Raw genomic sequence first — 24,721 nt, 5'->3', positions numbered from 1 at the left:
AATTAAGCCTCACATGTCACACTAAAATACACTAAATAATAATAAAATATACTACAAAAACTACAAAGGTATTGGCTGGTTGTAATCTGACATCCTCACTGCTGGACGTCACTAAATCCCCTTATATCTGACACACTGTTCCTTTAAGTCTGTTTAAGGTCTTTTTTCGGTGAGCGGTTGGCGTCAGTGTCCAGACAGAAACATTTAGCATGTGTATGAATGAGAGTCGACTCGGCGTCAGCTTCAGTTTACGTGTTTATTTATGAAAACAAAGGAACTCAGAAAATAAGGATCCCATATCAGTAATTACATCAAATAATTCACTTGTTGGTTTTTCGTCGGTTCGTCCTCTCTGCGTCTCTGCGTCTCTCCGTGAGTCTCTACTCTATCGAGCGGAGTTGGATCTAAACCTCAGACAGCTACTATACAGCTACTATACAGTGCTCAAACATACGGAAGAAAGAACGTACGGCCGGAGTGCATGCAAATACATAAAATCACTTTTTTCCTTTTTCTTATTAAAATACAAAAATTAACTATCAGCATCAAAGCTCGACCATCAACTAAAAACAAACAGAGGAGGGTTACTGTGGCAACCGGCTGTCTTGTTGTCCATCTGTCTGTCCGTCACGTTGGGAGGAAGTCTGTGTGCGTGTGTGTGTGGTCACTTATCAGTTATTGATCCATCTGTAAAATGTCCAAAATAAAGCCTGTTTAAGTCTCGACAAGATTCGTCAGCCCAACAGAAAGCACAAACGAATTCCCACCATAACTGAACATCTCCATGACAACCAAGAAACTCCGCCCACTGATGCAGGCCGTGAAAAACATCAGACTGAGTTTGAAATGAGACGAAACACAAAATCAGAACGATCTTTGAAAAGTGTAAAAACAGAAATCAATCATCAGAATTATCAGATTAAAAATCAATTAACATTTTTTCATCATGAGTTAAAAGTTCGTCCGTGTGGATGTGAAGCTGCTGAACTGAAATTAAACCACTGATCAATAATCAACATCTTCAACCACTCAGAGGCTCTGAGTTCACAGACAGGTGGGGTTTCGACCAATCACAGAGGAGGAGGCAGAACTGACAGGTGACGTCCCAAAAACCACCGGCTGTGTCTGTATCCATGACGACAAGTCAGCACGACGCTGGTCCAGCATCGTCGAAACAGAGGTCAAAGGTCAAACAGACAGACAGACAGACAGATTGACAGGTGAGCTGTGGGTGTGAGAGTCACATGATTCAACCTGATTGGTTCGTCCTGATCGATCCGATCAGCAGAAACACGACGAGGTCAGAAGAGAAAAAGGAAGTGGCGCCCCTCCCCCGCCTGCTGTCTCACCGTGCTGCGTTCAGAACATGATGGAAAATTGGAAATTCTATCTTTCTGTTAGAGAAGACTTTTCTGTGATGAGCGTCCAGCATCACAGCCTTTAACCGACCAATCAGAGCAGAGCGTGGTGAGTTAATGTTTATGTGTGGCGCTGCGATGATTCGTCCAATAATCACTTCTTTGATTTATAGAAATTTAATCAGCGACTGTTTTTATAATTTGTATGTGTTCAAACAAAACGAGCCGTCTCCTGGAGCTGCCGCTCTCCTCGCTGCTACACCGGACAGATCTCATGTTGGTGGAACAAAACAAGACATCTGATGATGTCACTTTGGGCTCCAGTCACACGCCGTTCTCACAGAGCGCCGACGTTTTACAGTAACGGAGTACGTTTTACAGTACGACGTTCTCAGGTGACAGGAAACACTATGACATCAGGGGTCTGACATCACCACGAGACGTCAGCTGCATCCCAAACATAAGGACACTTCACTGCAGCTCAGTCAGGTGACCATGAGGCTGTGATGTCACCACGAACACGACATCGAAATAAAAATCTGCTGCTGTGTTTAAAAGGTTTGAGCTGACGAGGCCGCCGCAGCCAATCACAATAAACTTTACTTAAAACTCTAAAATTAAACAGGAAGTTAAACAGGAAGTTCATCTCACTGATTCAAACTGTTGATTTTTCTTCACGTTCACAAAAACTTTTTATGATCTGAGCAGAAAGAAAATAATTCGACGTCTGCGTCCTCGTGTGAGTTCGTCTTTATTTTGGACATTTTAAAGGGACAATAATTGATCCTAAAAATAATTGATGAAAAAATAAACAGCTGTTTTTCTCTCTCTCTCATTTTTTTTACACTCGCAGTTTCTTTTTTTGGGACTTTCTTTCCCAGCAGATTGTTTTTGGTTTTTTGTTTGTCAAAGTTTGAAAATCGGATAAAATTATAAAGTTTAAAAGAACGGAGACGTTTTTAACCTCTGACGTGAAACTGATCTGGACCCCTCCTCACATTTGGTTCAGTCTGAACTCTGACAGGAAGTATCCATGGTGTGGTGTGGTGTGGTGTGGTGTGGTAGGGGGGGGGGTTACAGTATGAGTGGTTTTGTTTTGGCGGTGGCGGGGTGGTGGTGGTGGCGGCGGCAGTGGGGGGGTTGAACAGGACAGCGGTACAAAGACATTTTTATATAGAGAACCTTATAAGACACAAACAAGTTCAGCACACAACCTGAAAAATTAAAACTGAAAAATAAAGGAAATGTAGTGTTAAAAAAACAAACAAACAAAAAAAAACAACAGAAGTTTGTCTCGCTCTGCGCTGACAGAGCCGGCGCTGGTTGGTGGGGGGTGCCTGGGTCCGAGCCTGGTGACCCCACCCCCCCACTGACCCCGGGGACAGACAGTAGGTGTGGGTGTGGCGTTCAGGACCAGCAGAGGACGGTCTGGTCTCAGAGGGTTTTCAGTTCTTCATGATTTACCTTAGAGCATAAATCAGCTGATCGATTCTAAATGATCTGACAGATTCGCTGAGAACTTCAAGGTTAAAAAATAAAAACTTCTGTGATTCTAGTTTTAATAAAAAAAAACTCCTGCAGAGACCTGAAACTTGTAGCCGAGAGAATCTGAAGTGATGACGATGTGTTGAGATCATTTAAATAAACCTGCGTCACATTCGAGAAACTGTCACCGATCGCAGCACCACTTTAAACCGGAGTGACATCACGGTTAAGATTGACTCGATGCGACCAGGTGTCGCACTCGGCAGCTGCCACCGAGCGGAACTTAATGAAACCACATCAAAACTATAAACAAGCGTCCGATCGCATCACATCACCTCACAGAGCTCCCCGCCCACACTGAGTCCATCGAATAGCCACTTCTGTTACTTCACGTAAACACAACACGTAAACATCAGCTGTTTGATTCAGATCAGAGACGTGACCACTTCAACGATGGGTAAGTAGCCTACTGACGACCTTTCTACTCTGTAAGGCTACTTTTTAAAAACACATTTATTATGGGATTTTTGATGGAAATGACAAAATCACCAGCAGGAAACGTAACGAGGGTCGTTTGGCAGAAACGTTCAGCTCCCTGTTGATCTGCCTCCGGTCAGCTCACACCTTCATCAGGTATTCTTACTAAAATAAGACGACATCACATCAATAATTCATCCTAACTTCATCAACCAGCAGTTCCTCGTCCACTGTAAGCGAAAGATATAAATAGAAACACGCCATCTGAAAGTTCAGCTCACAAAGAGCGCTGCGTCACTCGTGGTTATTCAGGACGCCTCTTCTGCTGGATTAAAATCCAAAATGTTGTCACTTTGGTGCAGTTTTAGTTTTCTCGCTACATCTCCTCTCACCACGCCAAAACACACGCCGCTCTGCCCCTCCCATCTCCTGAAATATAATCTCCTTCCTGCTGCAGACAGCGGCCTCGGCTCACAGCCGCTCAGACACTGGTGGCTCCATTTATAAACATAATATTATTAACACAGTATATGTTGGATTTCACGCCGTGACACTGTCGGCACAGGCCGATGATGTACGCGACTTTTTCATTTGCCATAATGACAAACGTCAGTTTAGCTGGTCTGTATCAAATCTAACCAGTTTAAGCTCGGACACCAGAAATCGACCCAACTCTAACGATGATGCGTTCAATGCCTCCACAGTGAACCAATCGGCAGTTTGAACCACATTCTTGTGTCACTGCAACGTAACAACCTCCATCTTCTCACACCACACCTCCACACGACAGTCACGTTTACAACAGCAGCTGTTCGGAGTAGTTAACCCGAACTCTGCTGACCACCAGAGGAACCAGATCAGACCAGATCACGCCGGATCGCTACAGGAAACATGATGCTTTAAGACATTTTGTCGTCTGTACAATAACGACTGGATTTTCTAGTCAAGACAAAAAGCTGCAGAACACTGCAGACCGACACCAGAACGAGGACCTGAACGCACCTTCAGTTTGTTCACATAAAGATAAGTGATAAACTGTGACCGGATCTTTACAAACACTCAAACGCACCACTACATGATGACGTCACTACGACACCACAGATCGTTCCTCAGCACCAAGTTTCAAGCCTCTGACAGCTGATTGGTGGTTTACAACGTGATTGGCTCCCACGATGCTCTGAACTTAGTCTCACAAAACCCAAAACTAATCAGTATCGGGTGATGACGTGAAAAGTTTCTTGTTATAACATTTGTTTCACGTTTTCACAAAGAGTTTTCATGTTAAACTTGTTACAAAAAGAAAAGCATCTTTTTTAATGAAAAAAATTCTTGTAATGGGAAATTTTTTTTTGTAAAATTTTATCACCTGATACTGATCAGCTGTTTTTTTTTTTTACTTGTGTGGCATCAACACATTTCCATTCGCAGGTGTTTCCACCCTGTAGACAAAAATCTGAGGAAACCCTTTGCAGGCGCTCCGCTTCCGATCAATCAATCAATGACTATCTGAAACCCTGTTCAGAGTAAAACCCACTGAGATCGCCTCCTCCTCCTCCTCCTCCTCCTCCCATGATTCTCTACAGATGCTTCTGGAATGTTTTCAGAGGTCAGGGGTCGCAGCCGGCCGTCCCAGAAGAGGAAGAAAAAGAAAGCCTCCATGGCAACGATGCTCGAGTGTTCAGAGAAGATCAACACGACTCCCAGACAGACAGACAGACAGGAAGACAGACAGACAGGAAGACAGACAGACAGACGGGCTGTCTGTCTCTCCTCCTCCTCTTCCTTCTTCTTCTCTGACTGGAAGTTGTCACTGTCTTCCTCTCCTCCTCATCCATCTGTCGGCATTCCTCCAGGAAAAAAAAAAAAAAAAACACACTAGGAGCTAAAAAACAGGTCAGCCTATTTACATACAGTCTCCACGTCTGGGCGTGTGTGTGTGTGTGTGTGGTTTATATGTGTGTGTGTGTGTGTGTTGTAAGAAGTTCAGAGTGTGTATCTCTGTCTTTGTGTGTGAGTTTGTTCAGGATGGAAGTTTACATGGATGTGTGGGTGTAAGTGTGTATCTGTGTGTGTTAACTGTATAGACTGAGTTGTGTGTGTGTGTGTGTGTGTGTGTAGCGTGGATAAACCTCTGTGTGTGTAATCAGTGTGTGAATTCAGTAACATGTGTGTGTGTTCAGTCTGTGTCAGAGGAGGAGGAGGTTCCTGTTGAGGAGCTGTCATCAGAGGAGGAAGAAGAGCTGCCACTCAAACGGCTAGCTCCGCCTCCTGAGGCCCCGCCTCCAGCTGCCTTTTCTGCAGAGAGAAAGAAAGAAATCATGAACAGACGTACGTGTCACTGAGGACGTACCCAAGTAGTGTCCCGTATGTACCCAAGTAGTATCGAGGATGTATCCGAATAGTGTTGAGGATGTATCCGGGCAGGGCCGAGGACGTACAAGAGTAGTGTCGAGGACGTATCCAAGTAGTGTCAAGGATTTACCCGAATAGTGTCAAGGTTTTACCAGAGTAGTGGCGAGGATGCACCCGAGTAGTGTCAGAAAGTTCCCAAGTAGTGTTGAGTATATACCTGAGTAGTATCAAGACGTATCCGTGCAGTGTCGAGGACGTAAAAAAGTAGCGTCGAGGATGTACCCTTGTAGTGCTGAGGACATACCCGAGTAATGTCGAGGACGTAACCGAGTGGTGCTGGGGATGTACCCGAGTAGTATCGAGAATGTACCCGAGTAGTGTTGAGTTGTAGTATATATGTGGTATATTAATACTCAGAACTTACGCAGTAGCTTCCTCTGCTTCTTCTGAAGGCAGGATTTGACGTAGCGCTCCAGCTCTCGAAGTGTGGAGGGTTTGAGGGTTTCAAAGTCGATCTCGATCTCGTCAGGGTTGGAGTCCCTCAGCGATGGCTCTCTGGACTGGATGATGTGAACGACGCGGCCCAGCTTCTCCCCCGGCAGCCGGTTTATATCCAGACTCAGCTGGCGTTTCTCGTCATACGACATTGGCAGTGATGACTCCTCGCCATCGTCTCCATTGGCTGAGCCACCACCCGACGCCTTACTGCCTTTCTTAGGTTGCCTAAAAACACAGTCACTCTGAATTCAGTCCCAGCAGTTTCATGAAAAATCTCCTAAAAAACGTTGATGTAAAGAAAAAGGAAACTAACTGAGACGTACCTCGTGGCGGTCACCGTGCTGTTGGCTTTCCTGGCCGGCGCTTTCTTCTGATTGGCTGGTTTGGGCTGCTGAGCAGCAGCCTTGGGCTTCTTCTCTTCCTCCATCTTGCCTTTGTTCCCTTTGTCTTTCTCCTTCTCTTTCTTCTTCTCCTTGTCTTTCTTCTCTTTCTTTTTCTTTGGCTTGCTGACAGGAGCCTGGGACAGGACGGCCAGCTGCTCGTGCACCGCCTTCAACTGGTGGAATACACTGATTATCAATACCTCTAACCTCCCATCAATATTTAGAAACGCCTTCCACACGTGAGTCATTCTAGAAATCAATCTAAAACCATGTGCTCATAAGTAGGATCAGTATTTTTATATCAAAAATAATTTATAGAAAATCAAATAAACATAATTTCTTAAGTTTCATTAAATCTACAACAATATTAAAAAAGAAGAAAACCAGGATGTTCTTGACCTGTGATTGGTCGGCAGCACCAACCTGCTCCTGTAGCTCAGCCAACCGCGTGGCTCGCTCCTCCTCTGAGTCAGACGATTCGTCGGAGGAGGAGTTGTTGCTGCTGTCAGAGGAGGCGGTGCTTTTACTGACCACTGGTGTTGTAGATGGGACTGATGGCTCCAGGCCCTCGTCTGGGATCTTAGCGAAACGCATCTCGAACACGTCCTGAGGACAGAGACAAGAGAAAGATTTATATTTACTGAGCAGAGAAATCAATCAGATGAAGATTCTGAAATGTTCTGGAACGTTCTGGAGGTTGTATGTACCTGCAGCTTGCGGGCCATGGCCACCACCTCGTGGTCTGGAGGGTTGTACTTGTAACAGTTGGAGAACATTAACCTGACGTCAGTGGCAAAACTTTGAGGATCGCTGTACTCTCCTTTATCCATCTTTTTCTGTCGGGGGGAAACAGGTATTAAAAATGTAAAAATCAAGACGGAATTTATACTTCTGCATTGAACTGACACTGTTACTTTAATTTCACAGATAAGAAACAATAAATTGTGAAGACAATAAAGCCTCCACACACTGTGTGTGATTTATCCTGGCTGAAATATGAGCAGAGCAAATCTCTGCTAGCTGCTAGGCTCATTTATACAATGTAAAATGCCATAGGCTTGTGCTAATAACGTTAGCATGTTGTATTTGTGGGGAAAATGTGTGTTTTGAATCAACTAAACTTTACAGCACTTCACAGAAACTGCTGTTGATACTGTGACTACTACCTTTTAACTCAGGCTGGAGCGTCTGACAGCTCACATATTATCTACACGGCTGTGACTTCAGCTCCTCTTGGTGATTATAACTGCAGTAAATTCAACAAGCTGCACATACTCCCACTGGGATACATTCTAGGGCCTCTGACGTTTCCTTTTTTTTGTTTTTTTAAATCGGCCTCTTGATGGATCCCTGAACATCAGACCAGACATCACATCTACGCTGATGACAGAGGACTCAACACCTGCTCTGAACTCAGCGGTGTGTTTTGTATGAGATGGGGACATGTGAGCATTACCCGGACAGTGCTGAGGTCCATGGGGTGTTTGATGATGTCGTGGTAGTCGTGCAGCTCCAGTGCCTCTGCGTCCACTGGTTTGTAGAAGGGCCAGGCGTAAGCGGCATGTTTTTTAGAGAGCATCTCCTTCAGGATGGCGTCGCAGTGTTTCATCTGCTCACCGAGCTTACCGCCCTTACTCCTCCCAGCTCCCCCTCCGCCGCCTCCCACCTCACCCCCCGCCACCTCCTCAACTGTCTCCCTTCGGGTCTTGGCGGGCCGGGCAGCAGCCTCACGGCGGGATGAGCCAAGTTTGGCCGGTTTGGTGTCCTGGGCGGACGGAGAGTCGGCGCGACCAGCAGAGATGGCCGACGTGGTGGGAGTGGTGGTGTCAGCTTTCCTTTTCACACCTTTCTTCTGTTAGAGACACAGACAGGTGGAGAAAGACAGACAGGTTGAGACGGACAGATGGGTGGAGTCAGATGTATCAGTGTTTTGTTTTCTAACTTGGGTCACGTGATGCTGTCCAACACCACACGTCTGTTACCTTTACAACAGGCTGTGCAGACGGCATCATGGTTGCCGGGGGTTGCGGGGCAGAGACGGGGGGTGTGGTCTGTACCGGTGTGGGCGTGGTTGAGATGACAGGTGTCTGAGAGGGAGAAGGGGAGGGGTAGGAGGGGGGAGGGGAGGCTGAAGACTCCGCCTGCTGACTCACTGAGACAGAGAGACAGAAAAAGTACTGTTAGTACTGCAGTAGCACTGTATGTGTACCTGTAGTACTACAGTAGCACTGTATGTGTACCTGGAGTAACAGTAGCACTGTATGTGTACCTGTAGTACTACAGTAGCACTGTATGTGTACCTGTAGTAACAGTAGCACTGTATGTGTACCTGTAGTACTACAGTAGCACTGTATGTGTACCTGTAGTAACAGTAGCATGGTATGTGTACCTGTAGTACTACAGTAGTACTGTATGTGTACCTGTAGTAACAGTAGCACTGTATGTGTACCTGTAGTAACAGTAGCATGGTATGTGTACCTGTAGTACTACAGTAGTACTGTATGTGTACCTGTAGTAACAGTAGCACTGTATGTGTACCTGTAGTACTACAGTAGCACTGTATGTGTACCTGTAGTAACAGTAGCACTGTATGTGTACCTGTAGTACTACAGTAGTACTATATGTGTACCTGTAGTAACAGTAGCATGGTATGTGTACCTGTAGTACTACAGTAGCACTGTATGTGTACCTGGAGTAACAGTAGCATGGTATGTGTACCTGTAGTACTACAGTAGTACTGTATGTGTACCTGTAGTAACAGTAGCATGGTATGTGTACCTGTAGTACTACAGCAGTACTGTATGTGTACCTGTAGTACTACAGCAGTACTGTATGTGTACCTGTAGTAACAGTAGCACTGTATGTGTACCTGTAGTACTACAGTAGTACTATATGTGTACCTGTAGTAACAGTAGCATGGTATGTGTACCTGGAGTAACAGTAGCACTGTATGTGTACCTGTAGTACTACAGTAGTACTGTATGTGTACCTGTAGTACTACAGTAGCACTGTATGTGTACCTGGAGTAACAGTAGCATGGTATGTGTACCTGTAGTACTACAGTAGTACTGTATGTGTACCTGGAGTAACAGTAGCATGGTATGTGTACCTGTAGTACTACAGTAGTACTGTATGTGTACCTGTAGTAACAGTAGCATGGTATGTGTACCTGTAGTACTACAGTAGTACTATATGTGTACCTGTAGTAACAGTAGCATGGTATGTGTACCTGTAGTACTACAGTAGCACTGTATGTGTACCTGTAGTAACAGTAGCATGGTATGTGTACCTGTAGTACTACAGTAGTACTGTATGTGTACCTGGAGTAACAGTAGCATGGTATGTGTACCTGTAGTAACAGTAGCATGGTATGTGTACCTGTAGTACTACAGTAGCACTGTATGTGTACCTGGAGTAACAGTAGCATGGTATGTGTACCTGTAGTACTACAGTAGTACTGTATGTGTACCTGGAGTAACAGTAGCATGGTATGTGTACCTGTAGTACTACAGTAGTACTATATGTGTACCTGTAGTAACAGTAGCATGGTATGTGTACCTGTAGTACTACAGTAGCACTGTATGTGTACCTGTAGTAACAGTAGCATGGTATGTGTACCTGTAGTACTACAGTAGTACTGTATGTGTACCTGGAGTAACAGTAGCATGGTATGTGTACCTGTAGTAACAGTAGCATGGTATGTGTACCTGTAGTACTACAGTAGTACTGTATGTGTACCTGTAGTAACAGTAGCATGGTATGTGTACCTGTAGTAACAGTAGCATGGTATGTGTACCTGTAGTACTACAGTAGTACTGTATGTGTACCTGTAGTAACAGTAGCATGGTATGTGTACCTGTAGTACTACAGTAGCACTGTATGTGTACCTGGAGTAACAGTAGCATGGTATGTGTACCTGTAGTACTACAGTAGCACTGTATGTGTACCTGGAGTAACAGTAGCATGGTATGTGTACCTGTAGTACTACAGTAGCACTGTATGTGTACCTGGAGTAACAGTAGCACGGTATGTGTACCTGTAGTACTACAGTAGCACTGTATGTGTACCTGTAGTACTACAGTAGTACGGTATGTGTACCTGTAGTACTACAGTAGCACTGTATGTGTACCTGTAGTACTACAGCAGCACTGTATGTGTACCTGTAGTACTACAGTAGCACTGTATGTGTACCTGTAGTAACAGTAGCACTGTATGTGTACCTGTAGTACTACAGTAGCACTGTATGTGTACCTGTAGTACTACAGCAGCACTGTATGTGTACCTGTAGTACTACAGTAGCACTGTATGTGTACCTGTAGTACTACAGTAGTACGGTATGTGTACCTGTAGTAGCGGCGGCAGGCTGTTTGCCCTTGCTCTTGCCTTTGGGAGGTGGAGGCAGCAGAGCGACTTCTTCTTGAGGCATCTGAGCAACTTTCTGCAGGAAGATTTTCTCTAAAGCCTGAGCCATGAGGACGATGTCATCTGTGGGCTGAGACACAGGTATTTAAAAAGTACTCTGACAGTACTATAACTCTGCAGCACCATCTAGTGGCAGCAGTGCCACACTGCCTTCTTCCACCTCCTGCACAGCTCACAGCTGAGACAGGTGTCACTGCAACACTACGGTCCGTACCTTCAAAGTACAAAGTAAAACTGTAGTACTGTGAGGGTACTGGTACAGCAGTAATATAGTAGTAGTACCTTGTTGTAGATGTAACAGTTGGTGAACATGGTGTTGAAGTCCTGCATGGCCTCACTGGCACTCCAGTAATAATTGTTCTCCAGACGTTTCTTAATGGTTCCCATGTCCATCGGGTTCTTGATGACCTTGTGGTAGTCCTGGAAAAATGGACATGGTTAGCTTAAGCAGGCCTTATACTTATGCGTCGCATCAACGCCGTACCCTACAAACAACAGAAAACAAACAAAGCTTTGATTTACTTTAATTTCACAGGTAAGAAACAATAAATTGTGAAGACAATAAAGCCTCCACACACTGTGTGTGATTTATCCTGGCTGAAATATGAGCAGAGCAAATCTCTGCTAGCTGCTAGGTTAGTTTATACAATGTAAAATGCCATAGGCTTGTGCTAATAACGTTAGCATGTTGTATTTGTGGGGAAAATGTGTCCAGATAAAGACAAGTGTTTGTCTGTGAATGCTGCGAGTTATAGTGAAGCTGATTTGTGTTTGACACTGTCTCTATGAAGCCATGTTTAATGTGTGTTTAATGTGTTTGTGTGTTTTTAATGTATTTAACGTGTGTTTAATGTGTGTGTTTTGCGTGTGTTTAACGTGTGTTTTTAATGTATTTAACATGTGTTTAATGTGTGTGTTTTGTGTGTGTTTAATGTGTGTATTATGTGTTTAATGTGTGTAATGTGTTTAATGTGTGTTTAATGTGTGTGTAATGTGTTTAATGTGTGTTTAATGTGTGTTTTGTGTGTGTTTAATGTGTTTTTGTGTGTTTAATGTGTGTGTAATGTGTGTGTTTAATGTGTGTGTTTAATGTGTTTTTAATGTGTGTGTTTAGTGTGTGTGTTTAATGTGTTTTTAATGTGTGTTTAACGTTTGAGTGTTTAATGTGTGAGTTTAATGTTTGATGTGTGTTTAATGTGTTTACTGTGTTTAATGTGTTTTTAATGTGTGTGTTTAATGTGTGTTTAATGTGTGTGTTTAATGTGTTTGTGTGCGTTTTTTGTGTGTTTAATGTGTGTGTTTGTGTTTAATTTGTGAGTTTAACCGGAAGTCGTCGTGCATGCGACGTCATTTAAAACGTCATCAGACGTGTCATCAAATGCATTTAAGGCACTGCAGTGTGGAGAAATGCTGCATACTGACAACAGAATGTGCATTGTGTGAATGCAGACAATATGTGTTGAATGTATTAAAATGTTCTGTTTACAGAAGATGGACCTAACATGTTGTTTTACAGTCACATCGTCTGGTTTGAGAGCGTCAATATTCACTCAAGATTTTTTGCAACATTACTGGAGTCCATGTTTTGAAACTAACTCAATAAATCTAAAGAAGAGAACTATAAACAACCTTTGCAGCTGTTCTTGTGATGTTCAGTGCGATTATAGCAAGTGATCACGACTTATTTTTTCAGAGGTAGTAGTTTAAAAGAATCACATTTTTTTTTTGTCATTTGCCGCAATCCCCCCCCCAAATAAAAAAATCGTATAATCGTATACAATTTTTAATCGCAATTTTTGACAAAATTGACCACAAATTCAAGGTTTTTGGGCTGTGAGATCCTGGAGGGACGGATTATTACTCATTTATTAATCGTGAGGTACAGCCTGTTAATACTTCCTGTTGAATAATCAGGCGTGTGTGCAGTGAGACAGGTGTGTGTGCAGTGAGACAGGTGTGTGTGCAGTGAGACAGGTGTGCGTCTGGTGTGTGTGGTAACGTACTGCCAGGCAGAGTTTGATGGCGTCCACAGGTTGGTAGAAGGGCCAGGCGAACTGATGCTTCCACAGAGTCTTCACCACAACGTTCTGCATGTACTGCAGCTGGTTGGTTTTTCTGCGGGACACAAACAGAGACGACCTCACTTCCTGCTGATGTCACCACTGAGAGACGTTCACGTCTACTGTGATTTATTCTCACAGCTCATTTGGTGGACAGAGGCAGAAATCAGAGTTAACACCACACATGATGACATCACAACTCTGACCAACCACTGTGACGATTGAGAGTGAACTGTGGTGGCGATGACGTCTAATGACTGAAGGAGTCTCAGATGTTTCTTACCTGCCGGGTTTGGTGGGGTTGGTGACCTCAGGTGGGGCCGGGTTGGTGAGGGTGGGGGGGCTGGGGGGCGCAGCCTCGGGGGCGTCCGACATGGTGGACGACGGTGACGCAGCAATGCACTGTGGGACGGCAGTGTCTGACCTGAAGGTGAAAAAACAACTCCCTCTGTGTGCCGAGGGTGTGTGTGTGTGTGTGTGTGTGTGTGTGTGTGTGTGTGTGTGTGTGTGTGTGTGTGTGTGGGTGTGTGTGGGGGGAGGGGGGGGCACACAGGTGTGTGTTAGTGTGTGTTCAGTTCAGGTGTTGTTGGTGTTGATTCTTCAGCTCGATGTTTCCCCCGAGGAGACAAACTCCCATCGCACAACCTGACGGACAGAGAGGACACAATGTTAGCATCATTAGCGTCGTTAGCTCGTCCTGTCTTTTTAGAACATTTCACACTGTAGGATGTTCAGTGAAGACAGTTTAATGTACCGTGCACACACACTGGGTCTCCCTCATGAAACATCAGTAAATCTGTGAGTCGATCTGAACATTAAAAACCTCTGTACTAAAGACCTCCACTGGATTCACGAACGCTGCGGAAAACTCAGATGTGATCGTAGGCAGGTGTTTATGTTCATAATCGCCAATCAATCATAATCTGACAGAGCGCTAACGCCAGTCAACAATTAGCATTCAGCTTCACCCATGAATATCCAGTGACACCATATATGGAGGTGATAATTACTGTGGACGGGTGCATCCTGTCGACCTGCGGACACATGGAGCAAACAGAGACAGAAACTTTACTGACACTGAGACTGAAGTTATTTGAGGTGCAACACATTTGATTTCCTTCTGTCAGTGGAGGTGTGACAGGGACAGGTACATCAGAGGCCGTTAACTCCGTGTCCTCTGTCGGAGGAACCATCCAAATAGTTAAACAAAAATAGTTTGACATGAAAAAACAAACAAGTACAGGAGGCTCCGCCCATTCCCAGCTCTCTGCTGCTTACATCATCAGAGAGACGTCTCCGCCTCAGCATTATTTGTCTCTGTATTTAAATTAAAGCACTATTAAAACATGGTAATCCAGACAGTCTGATGTCACAGTGGCCCTCCATTAACTTTAACAACAGGTAACGACATCACAGCATCTCCGTCCAACTCTCTAACAGGTTCAAGTTCACACGCTGCCCGCTGTGGGTGACATCGACAGGTCTTGTTAAACCAAACCTGAAATAATGTTTACGTCTCCCACATCACGTCTGTGATGATTAAATTAAAGAAAAATGACAGTTTGGGGCTACACTGCACTCAGAGGGCAGAGGAGGAGCACGCTGGTTTATTTTATTTGTTGAACTCACTTCAAATTCATCTTTGTATGTGTGAACGTAACAGCACAATATGAACAAAAGTGTAATTTCTAATATGACAACATCAACGTTCAGTATCTTACTGACACTACGATCAGTCAAACGCAGGCGTAGATTTTGTCAGTGCCTACGAAAAGATCGGAGTTGCTAACATATTGATGAATAAATTTCCTTCTGACAGTTTACACACAAATTCATCCTGCTCATGTTTCATGAACGAGACCCTGTGTGTGTCTATGTGCATATTAACAGAAACTGAATAACGTTAAAAATCTGAACTAAATTAGTCATATTGACAATTAGTCATTTTCTAAGCAAAGGTATAAAAACTTTCTGCTTCTTAAAGTTAATATTTCCTGGTGTTTTAAGTCTGAGAGTTAACTGAAATCTTTGGGTTTTAAAGACATCATCTTTAATTCACCATTTTACTGACATTGTCAAACTGTCAAACTAAAAGGTTAAACGACCCCCCAGCATTCATACCATTTCATTTTACCACTTCTAATATTTCATGTTCCCATTTTTAAACATTATCTCAAACTTTTACCAGCATACGAAGCAGGTAAAATAAGAGAAACTCCCCATCAAAGGTTTCGCATTGTTTGTCCAGCCTACATCACACTGACCGACACCGGAGGGCAATTAATCCCATATTCATCACAATAACTACGTTGGCTTCCAACCTGTGTTAAGGCCAAAACACACCAGTGGCGTACGACGCACGTCAAAACAGCCGCCCCCATTATTTTCCAGTGTTTCCCATACATTCATTTATCTGTGGTGGTGCGCCACGAATAAATTATCTCCGCCACATATAGATTTTTCTGCTTTTGGCGCTACCTGTTCGACCTCGCTCATAAACACATTATAATGGGACTCAATGTCTGTGAATGTAGCTTGTCGTTACAATTCCAGTGCAACAGGTGGCGGTATGCATCGTAAAGATGCACTTAACACACCTGGTCCACCAGAAGAAGCAGACGTAGTAGCAGAACGGATCCAAACACCTCTCGGTATAAATATGTGGGCGAACAAGTCCAAAAGTGGTCCAAACAACTCTAACTCATCATGTTATATTAGCCTGTGTCTGTATTAACATAGCTGGAAGCTCAACATGTGCAGAGACACTAACTCACGCTGTTAGTAGTGTTAACTGCAGCGCGAGTCCCATAGCAGCTCGCCCCCGTTAATCAATTACAGCGGCTCCACTGGCAATGGGAGCTGCGCGACAACCCCCGTCTGATGAGCCCCACAGGCTGTAAACTCCAGTAAATAGTCTGCACCAGGATGTTTGGGTTGGTGCGAGTTGTGAGCTGTAACTCAGCAGTAAATAATCAGCCATGTGTGTCTGACTGTGGATGGTGGAGCTGCTGAATGGATTTGTGGAGTTTGTTAGTTGCAGCGGTGGCTGTTAGCAGCTAGCTCCGCTCGCAGCCTTCACAGCTTCACCCCGCAGGACTCCACTCAGTCTGGACTGGAGAAGGTTTGTGGGTTGATGGTGTTTGACAGGCAGGTAGGAGGCGCAGTTATCTGTGAGTGTAGCTGTGCTGCTTCTTAACAGTCACATGGATAAGTCAGAGTTTACAATGAACCTGGGGACAAATCCTAGTTGGCTCACATTAGTTATTTGTTGAGAGCATAAATAGAGAGATGTTGAGCTTTTCAAATGATGATCAGTGAGTGTGTGCTCGTAAATCAGCCCTTAAACCTGTCACACACTGCTGGAGACATGACACACACATTATCTTATACAACCTGTCACCTTGAGTCTGATTTATGATCCATGAATCAGACTCACTGGATTAGTTTACAGAGAAAACACGGAATAAACATCAGGAATAAAACATTTTGAATTTTCTTCGACTAAAACTATGAACAACACCAAATCATTCCTCGTCAACCATCATCAACCGTTTCTTTGGGAGTATTTTGGATTTATAGAACAAATGAGCTGCAGAGTGTGTGAGACCTGTCTGTGCTGCAACACAACTGGCCTGTTAATCCACCTACAAAAACCTTGAACACATGAAGGCTAAGAACGCTCCTGACATTACCTCACTGAAGCCTGTCTTTGTCCAGCGTCAACTCAAAGATATTAATATATATTATACAGATAGGTGTTCAGTAGGGCGAACTCGACTGAGACTGTCCCCAGTGGACCAGCAGTCCTCATCAGGATCCATCAGTGGACCAGCAGTCCTCATCAGGGTCCATCAGTGGACCATCAGTCCTCATCAGGGTCCATCAGTGGACCAACAGTCCTCATCAGGGTCCATCAGTGGACCATCAGTCCTCATCAGGGTCCATCAGTGGACCAACAGTCCTCATCAGGGTCCATCAGTGGACCAACAGTCATCATCAGGGTCCATCAGTGGACCATTGGTCCTCATCAGGGTCCATCAATGGACCAACAGTCCTCATCAGGGTCCATCAGTGGACCATCGGTCCTCATCAGGGTCCATCAGTGGACCAACAGTCCTCATCAGGGTCCATCAGTGGACCATCAGTCCTCATCAGGGTCCATCAGTGGACCAACAGTCCTCATCAGGGTCCATCAGTGGACCATCAGTCCTCATCAGGGTCCATCAGTGGACCATCAGTCCTCATCAGGGTCCATCAGTGGACCAACAGTCCTCATCAGGGTCCATCAGTGGACTAGTCTCCTGCATGTTTCTGATATGAATGTAATGATGAAATGATATATTTTGGTGGTTTGAGTTGAAGGTGTGAGAAAGAATAGTATCAGTAACATTGTTAACACTGTGCTACATTACAGAGAAATACAAACCGTACTAATGAACCTTCATTAATATAGGCCTATATTTTATCTCCAAGTGCACGTCACACACTGAGCGAGCCGCCTGTTAATGACGCTGTGGGCTAATGGGCATGTAGCTACTTCCATGTTTCAGATGATACGTCATGTTTGTAGTCGACCAATGAAGATGAGTTTACATATCACCTTGGGTTCGTCCTTCACCTTCTCAAAATGATCCCACACTTTGGATTTCCTGCCCGACATGTTATTAACTAGCCTGTGGAATAACCGCAGGTACCAGCCCTGGAAATTAACCTGACTGCTGTCTGACACGTTATTACGATAGTTAAAACTATTTAACGGCAGTATGTGTAAAAAGTTTCTTTTTATAATAAACCACCAATATCCATACCACAGTATATAAAACACTGGTATACAGCTGCAGCTCTACATTCCATCTGACAGAAGTGATTTCCACGTCTCCGTCATTACAGATCAGAGTCAGTAAACAGATGCAGTTGAGTTTAAACCTGCTGCGGTCAGATTAAAGTTTCAGAGCTGCAGAATGAGCCGCCGTCACATCAGAAATAAACTCAGTCACAATAAATACACTCACAGGACGAGTTATTTTCTATCAGTTCTCTGCTTCGTCTTAACAGAATAAACAGAGTTGGTTTTTACTGTAATAATTTTTATGTTTTTCAAAGGTGGATGTAGGCGGCATGTGATCGATCAGTTCTGTGTTCAAACAGTCGAGTGCCAACAAACGCCTCCTTTTCTGTGAGCGTGCACTGAGTCTGAGGAGCAAACAGGAAGTCTATAGGAGGGCGGGGCCATATGAACATATCACATCGTTACAGAGATGTGAGTCGGTAAATCATCTCAGATTTTGGATATCGTATCGTGACATGGCATAAATGGTGTTTGTTTTTCCTGGTTTTAAGGTGATGTCACTTTATAAAGTTACCTTCAACACTGATCTTCACCCACCTAGTACTTATATCTACATTATTGACGATTATTGATCAGAAATCTCATTGTGTTGATACTTTCTGAGGGGTGCATGATGATCGTGCATCGAGATACAGTCTAAAATATTGTGATATAATTTCAGGACATAGCGCCCAGCTCTAGTCTGCAGGTATCAGACCCTACATTAACCCTATTAAAGATATTTTTAACCCAAATTTAAGACAGATCTTTGGACAAATCATCTTTTTCTTAATTAAGCGCTGCAGGTGAGTATGAAGGTCGGTCGTATGTAAGGTCTGTGTTTATGTAGGAATATCATCAGTTTGATCTAAACTTCACCAACAGGTACATTTAAGTAATGCTGCACGATTTGATAAAAATGTGCGATTGTGATTTGAGTGGACAATATCGCGATTTGTGGTTGTGATTAAAATTTAATAAATAAATGGTATCATGAGTCTTTTTGATTGACTTAGTGTTTCCCTGCATTATATCAGGGGGCACTGACCTGACACAGTTATTGTTATGGACAGACAGTGTGTTAACGACCATCAACAGACTGAGCACAGTCAAACACGCTGCTCACACAGCAGCGCAGCACGACACTGTACACACAGTGGAGCGAGCCTGTGTTGCGTTCAGGCGTTGTAAGGTAAATGACAAATTCCAGCACACCATAGCACAACACAGCAGCATGTCAAGTGGGCCGAACCCGAGCAAAGTTGCTCAGTTTTTCATTTGTTATGGAGTCCATGATTTCCCCGTGACACTTACAGATGTTTGTGCAACTGTGCTTGGATGTTGTTTTATGAGGCTCTGATGTCTTTCAGTTGTCTCTTCGTCTTTAACGTTACACGGCTCGGCTTTCTCTCACATGCACTCTTCCTACTTCTCTCTGTGCTGTCTCAAGTGCTGATATAGATTGGTCGTTTTGCCGCCGGACGTGGCGACTTTAACTTTTAAACTTTTACACAGCACGTCTTTCTGTTCAACGTCGCCGTACCTCAATACAAAGTATCGCCATGTGATAGACAACTCAGCCTGTCTGTGTTGGTCACTGTTGCACGCCAGCTGGTCACCTGACCATACGTGTTGCACACACCAGGATAGCTTGTGGGCGTGATGTCAACAAACTCCACACACTACAGGAGAGGCAGTCACGTTCACAGTAGTCTCTATATACAGACTCTACATTCAGTGAATGTAGAGTCTGTAGGCAAACCCTGGAGATCTTGCCTCTGGAAAGAGAGCGGAAGAGCCCTGGTTTCCGGTGCTAGGCTGTTTGTAGTCCGTGTGATATTGACCAATCACGTTTGAGCCGGCTGCAGTTGTTGCCAGGTTAAACGCTCCGTGCGGTGAACTAACGAGGCGGAACATAATTGGCGTCACTACAAACTCTGAATCCATCACAATGGTTCAGCATATTTACTTATATATAAACAGAAGTCGGAAACGGAAATTCGCCTCCTCCGCCCAAATCAAACTGGAATGCCAAAAAAATCAGGAGTCTGCCCCCAGAGGCTGTATCGCCGTCTGCCGGAAGTCAGACATCGAATACAGCCGATGGGTTCCGAGAATGCGTTCACAGGCGCACACGTTAACATTTATTTACATTAAATCGCAAACTTTTATGCAGTTATGTAATCGCACAGCCTGACATCGGGACTGTGATTAGATTAATCGTGCAGCACTAATTTAAGTATAAAGTAAAAACACAGCATCAGGTTCAGAGGTCACTTTAAAGATCTGTAACATCAGAAACTTTCACCCAGAAGAACTCGACTCATTCTGATAAAAAGAAACTAGATGGATATATATATATTTAATTAGCTCAAACATTTGTGCCAATAAGACCCCACAGATTTAAATTTAAGACTATTTAATGACTTTTAAAGCCTAATATCGATAAAACTGACTTCTTACAGACCTGCTGATCAATAACCAAAATCACAGATGATTCAATTTGTAACTAATTAATGGATCAACTGGTATTTGACAGGTTTACAGGATATTTATAACTACTGACCGGAATTATTCGTCAACATAATTTCAACTCAAAATTCAATCAAAGCTGTGAGTATCCATTATTGATTATTTTCATTATCTGTCAATCTGCAGATTGTTTTCCTGCCCAATCAATAAGCAATTTAGTCTATGAAAGAGTTCACATCACAGTTTGTCAAAGGCCACAGTGAAAACTTCAAAACTTCATCTTCATTATCATGTATGTGAGAAATCAGCAGCGAATCATCACATCAGAAACTAAAACTGCGTTTCAAAAATCAACAGGATGATTAATCAACACTCAGATTTCATCCAGCAACTACAAACATTTCCTGCACATTACAGTCGTCTGGTCGCAGTTATAAAAACCCTGTGAATATACACAAATATATAAATCTCACTCTGGGACAATAAACAGTGACGTCTCTTCTGCAGAGTTTCACAAAGTATTTCACTTTCATAACCACACACTGATATGACTGCTGAAATTAATGCCACACACTCAGAATGATACGGAGCACAATCTATAATCTATGACCTACAATCTATAATCTATGACCTACGATCTATAATCTATGACCTACAATCTATAATCTATGACCTACAATCTATAATCTATGACCTACGATCCTTGGCACAGTTCCTCTGAATCACCAGCAGCACATTTAAGTACAACGTCAGTACTTTATTACAGTTGTGAGGAACTTAACCTGAGTATTTCTCCTCATCTCTACGTTATGTGACAGCTTTAGTTCTTTTACAGACTCAGATTACTGACACAAAATATAACCAATAATCAATAGAGCTGAATAATTACAGATGAATCTACCCAGCAGTATCTTCAGTCATTAAAACGAGCTGCAACATCAAACTCATAAACACATTCATGTCAGTTATTACACCATAATACAGACGTGTCGTCATTTTGCAAGTCTCAGGTATTTGCACCGAACAGGGGCGTGGCTTATCATCTCGAGCACGATGACACCGGTTTAGTTTTTAATATAAGAAAAATTCATATCGTGATGTATGAGGGTTCATTTTTCATTTCATTTTCTGTTTGTTTTATGTTTTACTGTTTATATAAAGACAAACTGTGCGGTTGAGATAAAACTGTTCCATATTTTGTTGCCATTCTATGTTTTAAATTAATATAAATACATTATTTTTAATTTGTCAAAATATCATTGTTGCAAAAATACCCTGAAATACTGTGATATTATTATGGAGTCATACTGCACTCAAGTGCCAATTCAACATCCAAGTCAGGACTGAGAAGTCCTAAACTCTGAGTTTCAAGTCCAAAACAAGTCATTATGTACTCGTCACCGAGTGTCACAACATTTTAACAACAGAATTAGGGGTGCACGTGCGCCACATCAGATTATTTGCCGATATCCGATATGCTGATATCTAACAACTCTTTTGACCGATACTGATATCGATATATCCACTTTTCCCCACTTAATTCTAGCGATCACCAAGTCTCTTCTGTAGTGGAATAAACATCATATTTTATCACAACAGCCCACCAGCAGATGGAGACATGAAATACGATGGAAAAAAGAATGTTGGCCAATTCTGATTCTGATAGATCATTTTAAAGCCAATATCGGCTGATACCAACGATGTACCAACATTATTGTGTTTCCCAGTTTTCCACCATGAACATTTGAGGACGTTGAATCTCTCCCTTATTTGAGTTGTTTTCTACGAGGAGACGCTTTAAACAAACTTTCATTAACAAAATATTTCAAGTTTTAATCACAGAAAAATAATGTTTGTTCAGCCTTCTGTGTTCAGTCCTGAGAACCATTCAGACTGATAACGAGATCAACTCTGTGATACCACAATATTCCCTGAGATGGTTATCGTACCATGACAATCTCATACTGTCGCAGCTCTATAATCTAATAAGATAGTTTTCAGTCTGTTCATCTCACTTCAGACATTTTTTGCATCAGCAGAGTAAATGCAGTGGACTGAATGTAGAGCAGTGGCTCTCACATGGTGTCGTGATGCCGATCCACACATTATTACTGCAATATTCAACGGGGCCTACACAGAAAGTTATCCATGAATTTTTCAGTATGTTGTGTGCACACATTTCCTAATAAAGAGGCAAACTGTGGCTACAAATGTAATTTAATGTAATGACATGAAGAAAATCTTCACAGGGAACCTGTTTGTGCGGCTGCATTACAAGTGTGTGACACATCACATGATCTCACATTATTTCATGTTTAAATGGACGTGTTATTGGTCCTTTGATTCCATTTAAAAGTTTAAACTGAATTCTTGAATCATATTGTTAATAAGTATTTCATGAATAGTTGGTGAATATAAACACATCTTTATGTTGTGATAAGAGCGATGACACACGTTATAGAGACTGTTGTGCACAGATATTAATACACGTGTGTCTTGAGCTTTGGGGCCAAAAAGGTTTGCTCATCACAGATGCAGAGTGTCATTAACACTGGTGCCTGGACTTCACTCACCTGTCTGCATTTATAACTCATACTCATCTATTCTGTTTCTACTGTGCAACAGTGACTGATGGTACAATTATTACTTTTTGATTTTACTGACTTTATTCTCACCAGCACCTCCTGAAAGTTTACATTTATTCAACATTTAATACACATACCTGTAAATATTTGTTTATTCTTGTCTTTATTCTGTTGTTTATTGTGTTGTTTACATGTCTGAATGTGACACTAGTTTATATGCAGTATACTATGTAGCACATATTTGTATAGTTTTACACTTACGTTTTATTCTCAATACCTTAAGTCCTAGTGTTAAACACTGAAGCATAATGCACATTTTTATTTTGGTTTTATTGGATTTTCTTACTTTATATTTACATACTTCTATTTCATACTCTGACTCCTTCAAATTCTCTATTCTTTGCATCAGTGTGACTGTAATGAATCACAGTTTTCCCTCAGGGATCAATAAAGAGTTTCTGATTCTGAAAAAGCAATTGATTGTTTTATTCTAGTAGTTTTCCTACGTTTTATTTGTGTTTGTAATGTTAATGATTTCTATAATAAAAAAAAATCGATATGTGATGATTTGATATTGCCACACAAACATATCTTGATACTATGCTGTATTATTATTTAGTAAATGCAATATATTAGAGACCCAGAGTCCAAGTAACACCCTGAACATGAGCAGAATAAGACCTTTAAAATACATTTAGATATTAACACTTCCACCTCAGTAACATCCTGAACCAGGACTTGAGTATTACTACACTGTATATAAGAACTTAAGTGCAGTAACTGAGCACTTTAGTACAGTAACAGAGTACTTTAGTGCAGTAACAGAGTACTCCTGAGTGAAGCCCGGCAGTTGTGTGTCCGGACAGACCTGTAGCAGTGAGCTGATCTCTGTCCGGTCAATTCGGTTCAGTGTTTACAGACAGTAACAGATACCTGGCAGGTGCCTGGAGCTCCTACCTGCCTCCCGGACACACCTCCTCTAACAGTCCGGTCACAGTGAGGTCCTGCTCGGATCAACAGATGTGAGAGTCCGGCGGCTGCTGGCTCTGCCTCCCTCCCTGCATGCTGCTGCTGCGGTTCAGAAGCTAACCAGCGAGCTAACTGCTAACAGACCCGCTGCTGACCAACTAACTGCACAAATCCAGTCAACAGCGACCCCATCCACATCCACACACCTCCACCCGCTTATTTTCTGCTCACTGCCACTGAAAGCCTCGCGCTAACTGCTCCACCTGCTCAGGTGTGAGGGTTTTTGCAGGCTAACGAAACATCCCATTTATCTTGCTTTAAAAAGATGGCGGGCAAGCCAAGGCAAAATAGAAGCTAGGTGGCTAGCTAATTGAAGCTAGGCTACTTACCGAAGACGTAAATGTCAGTAATGTGATAAATGGCGCTCGTGTTGGTGCGTGAGCGCGCGTCGAAGCGGAAATCTGGTCGTTTGATCGTTAATGAGTCGCACACCGAGCGGATTAACGCGCTCGCGGAGCCGATCTTTGCAGATGTTACCGCTCCGTGTTTGGCTAGCTAATCAGCCGTTAGCCTGTTAGCTGAGCTTTGTCTGAAGGCGCCGAGCGGCGGCCAGGCTCCGACACACACCGACACACTCCGCACACCCTCCGCCCCGTTCAGCCGCTCACCCCCCGCCCCCGCCCCCCCGGTACCGCTCACACAGCCGTCTTTACTTTGTGTCTCGGTCCTCCGGTGCGTCCAGCGGCGGCCTCCGGTCACTTTTCTGGAAGATTTTTTTATTTAGCGAAGTAGCATAATAGATGAGTTATCAGCTGTCTCCCGTCTGCGCAGG

The 24,721-nt window shown here is 43.2% G+C and overlaps 1 protein-coding gene across 5 annotated transcripts; it reads right to left on the bottom strand.

The window, feature by feature from the left end:
* Window positions 1-242: 242 nt before the first annotated feature.
* LOC125890866 (bromodomain-containing protein 3-like) lies at window positions 243-24,721 on the bottom strand. Of its 5 annotated transcripts, none has more exons than XM_049579733.1 (12): window positions 24,603-24,721; window positions 13,319-13,680; window positions 12,979-13,090; window positions 11,258-11,395; window positions 10,898-11,045; window positions 8,536-8,705; window positions 8,010-8,405; window positions 7,261-7,389; window positions 6,953-7,159; window positions 6,494-6,726; window positions 6,097-6,395; window positions 243-5,615 (listed from the first exon to the last, which is right to left on the bottom strand). In XM_049579733.1, the coding sequence occupies exons 2-12, from the start codon at window positions 13,408-13,410 to the stop codon at window positions 5,497-5,499; spliced, it is 2,043 nt and encodes a 680-aa protein (XP_049435690.1). In that variant the 5' UTR covers window positions 13,411-13,680; window positions 24,603-24,721; the 3' UTR covers window positions 243-5,496. The 5 variants fall into 5 exon arrangements, with proteins under 5 accessions (XP_049435690.1, XP_049435691.1, XP_049435689.1 ...); XM_049579734.1 differs by having other exon boundaries at window positions 24,589-24,715; XM_049579732.1 differs by lacking the exon at window positions 24,603-24,721 and adding an exon at window positions 24,279-24,538.

Source organism: Epinephelus fuscoguttatus, linkage group LG6, assembly GCF_011397635.1.
Source record: "Epinephelus fuscoguttatus linkage group LG6, E.fuscoguttatus.final_Chr_v1".
In the NCBI taxonomy this organism is placed as follows: Eukaryota; Metazoa; Chordata; class Actinopteri; order Perciformes; family Serranidae; genus Epinephelus; species Epinephelus fuscoguttatus.
The sequence above is the reverse complement of the archived record's forward strand: the minus strand, read 5'-3'. Positions and strand labels throughout refer to the sequence as shown.

Excerpts from the sequence above, each read along its gene's own strand:
- LOC125890866 (XM_049579733.1), bottom strand. The coding sequence starts at position 13,410 with ATGTCGGACGCCCCCGAGGCTGCGCCCCCCAGCCCCCCCACCCTCACC. Across the intron at positions 7,390-8,009 it reads TGGACCTCAGCACTGTCCGG|AAAAAGATGGATAAAGGAGA; the intron begins GTAATGCTCACA and ends TCCCCCCGACAG. Across the intron at positions 6,727-6,952 it reads GTGCTGCCGACCAATCACAG|TTGAAGGCGGTGCACGAGCA; the intron begins GTCAAGAACATC and ends GTATTCCACCAG.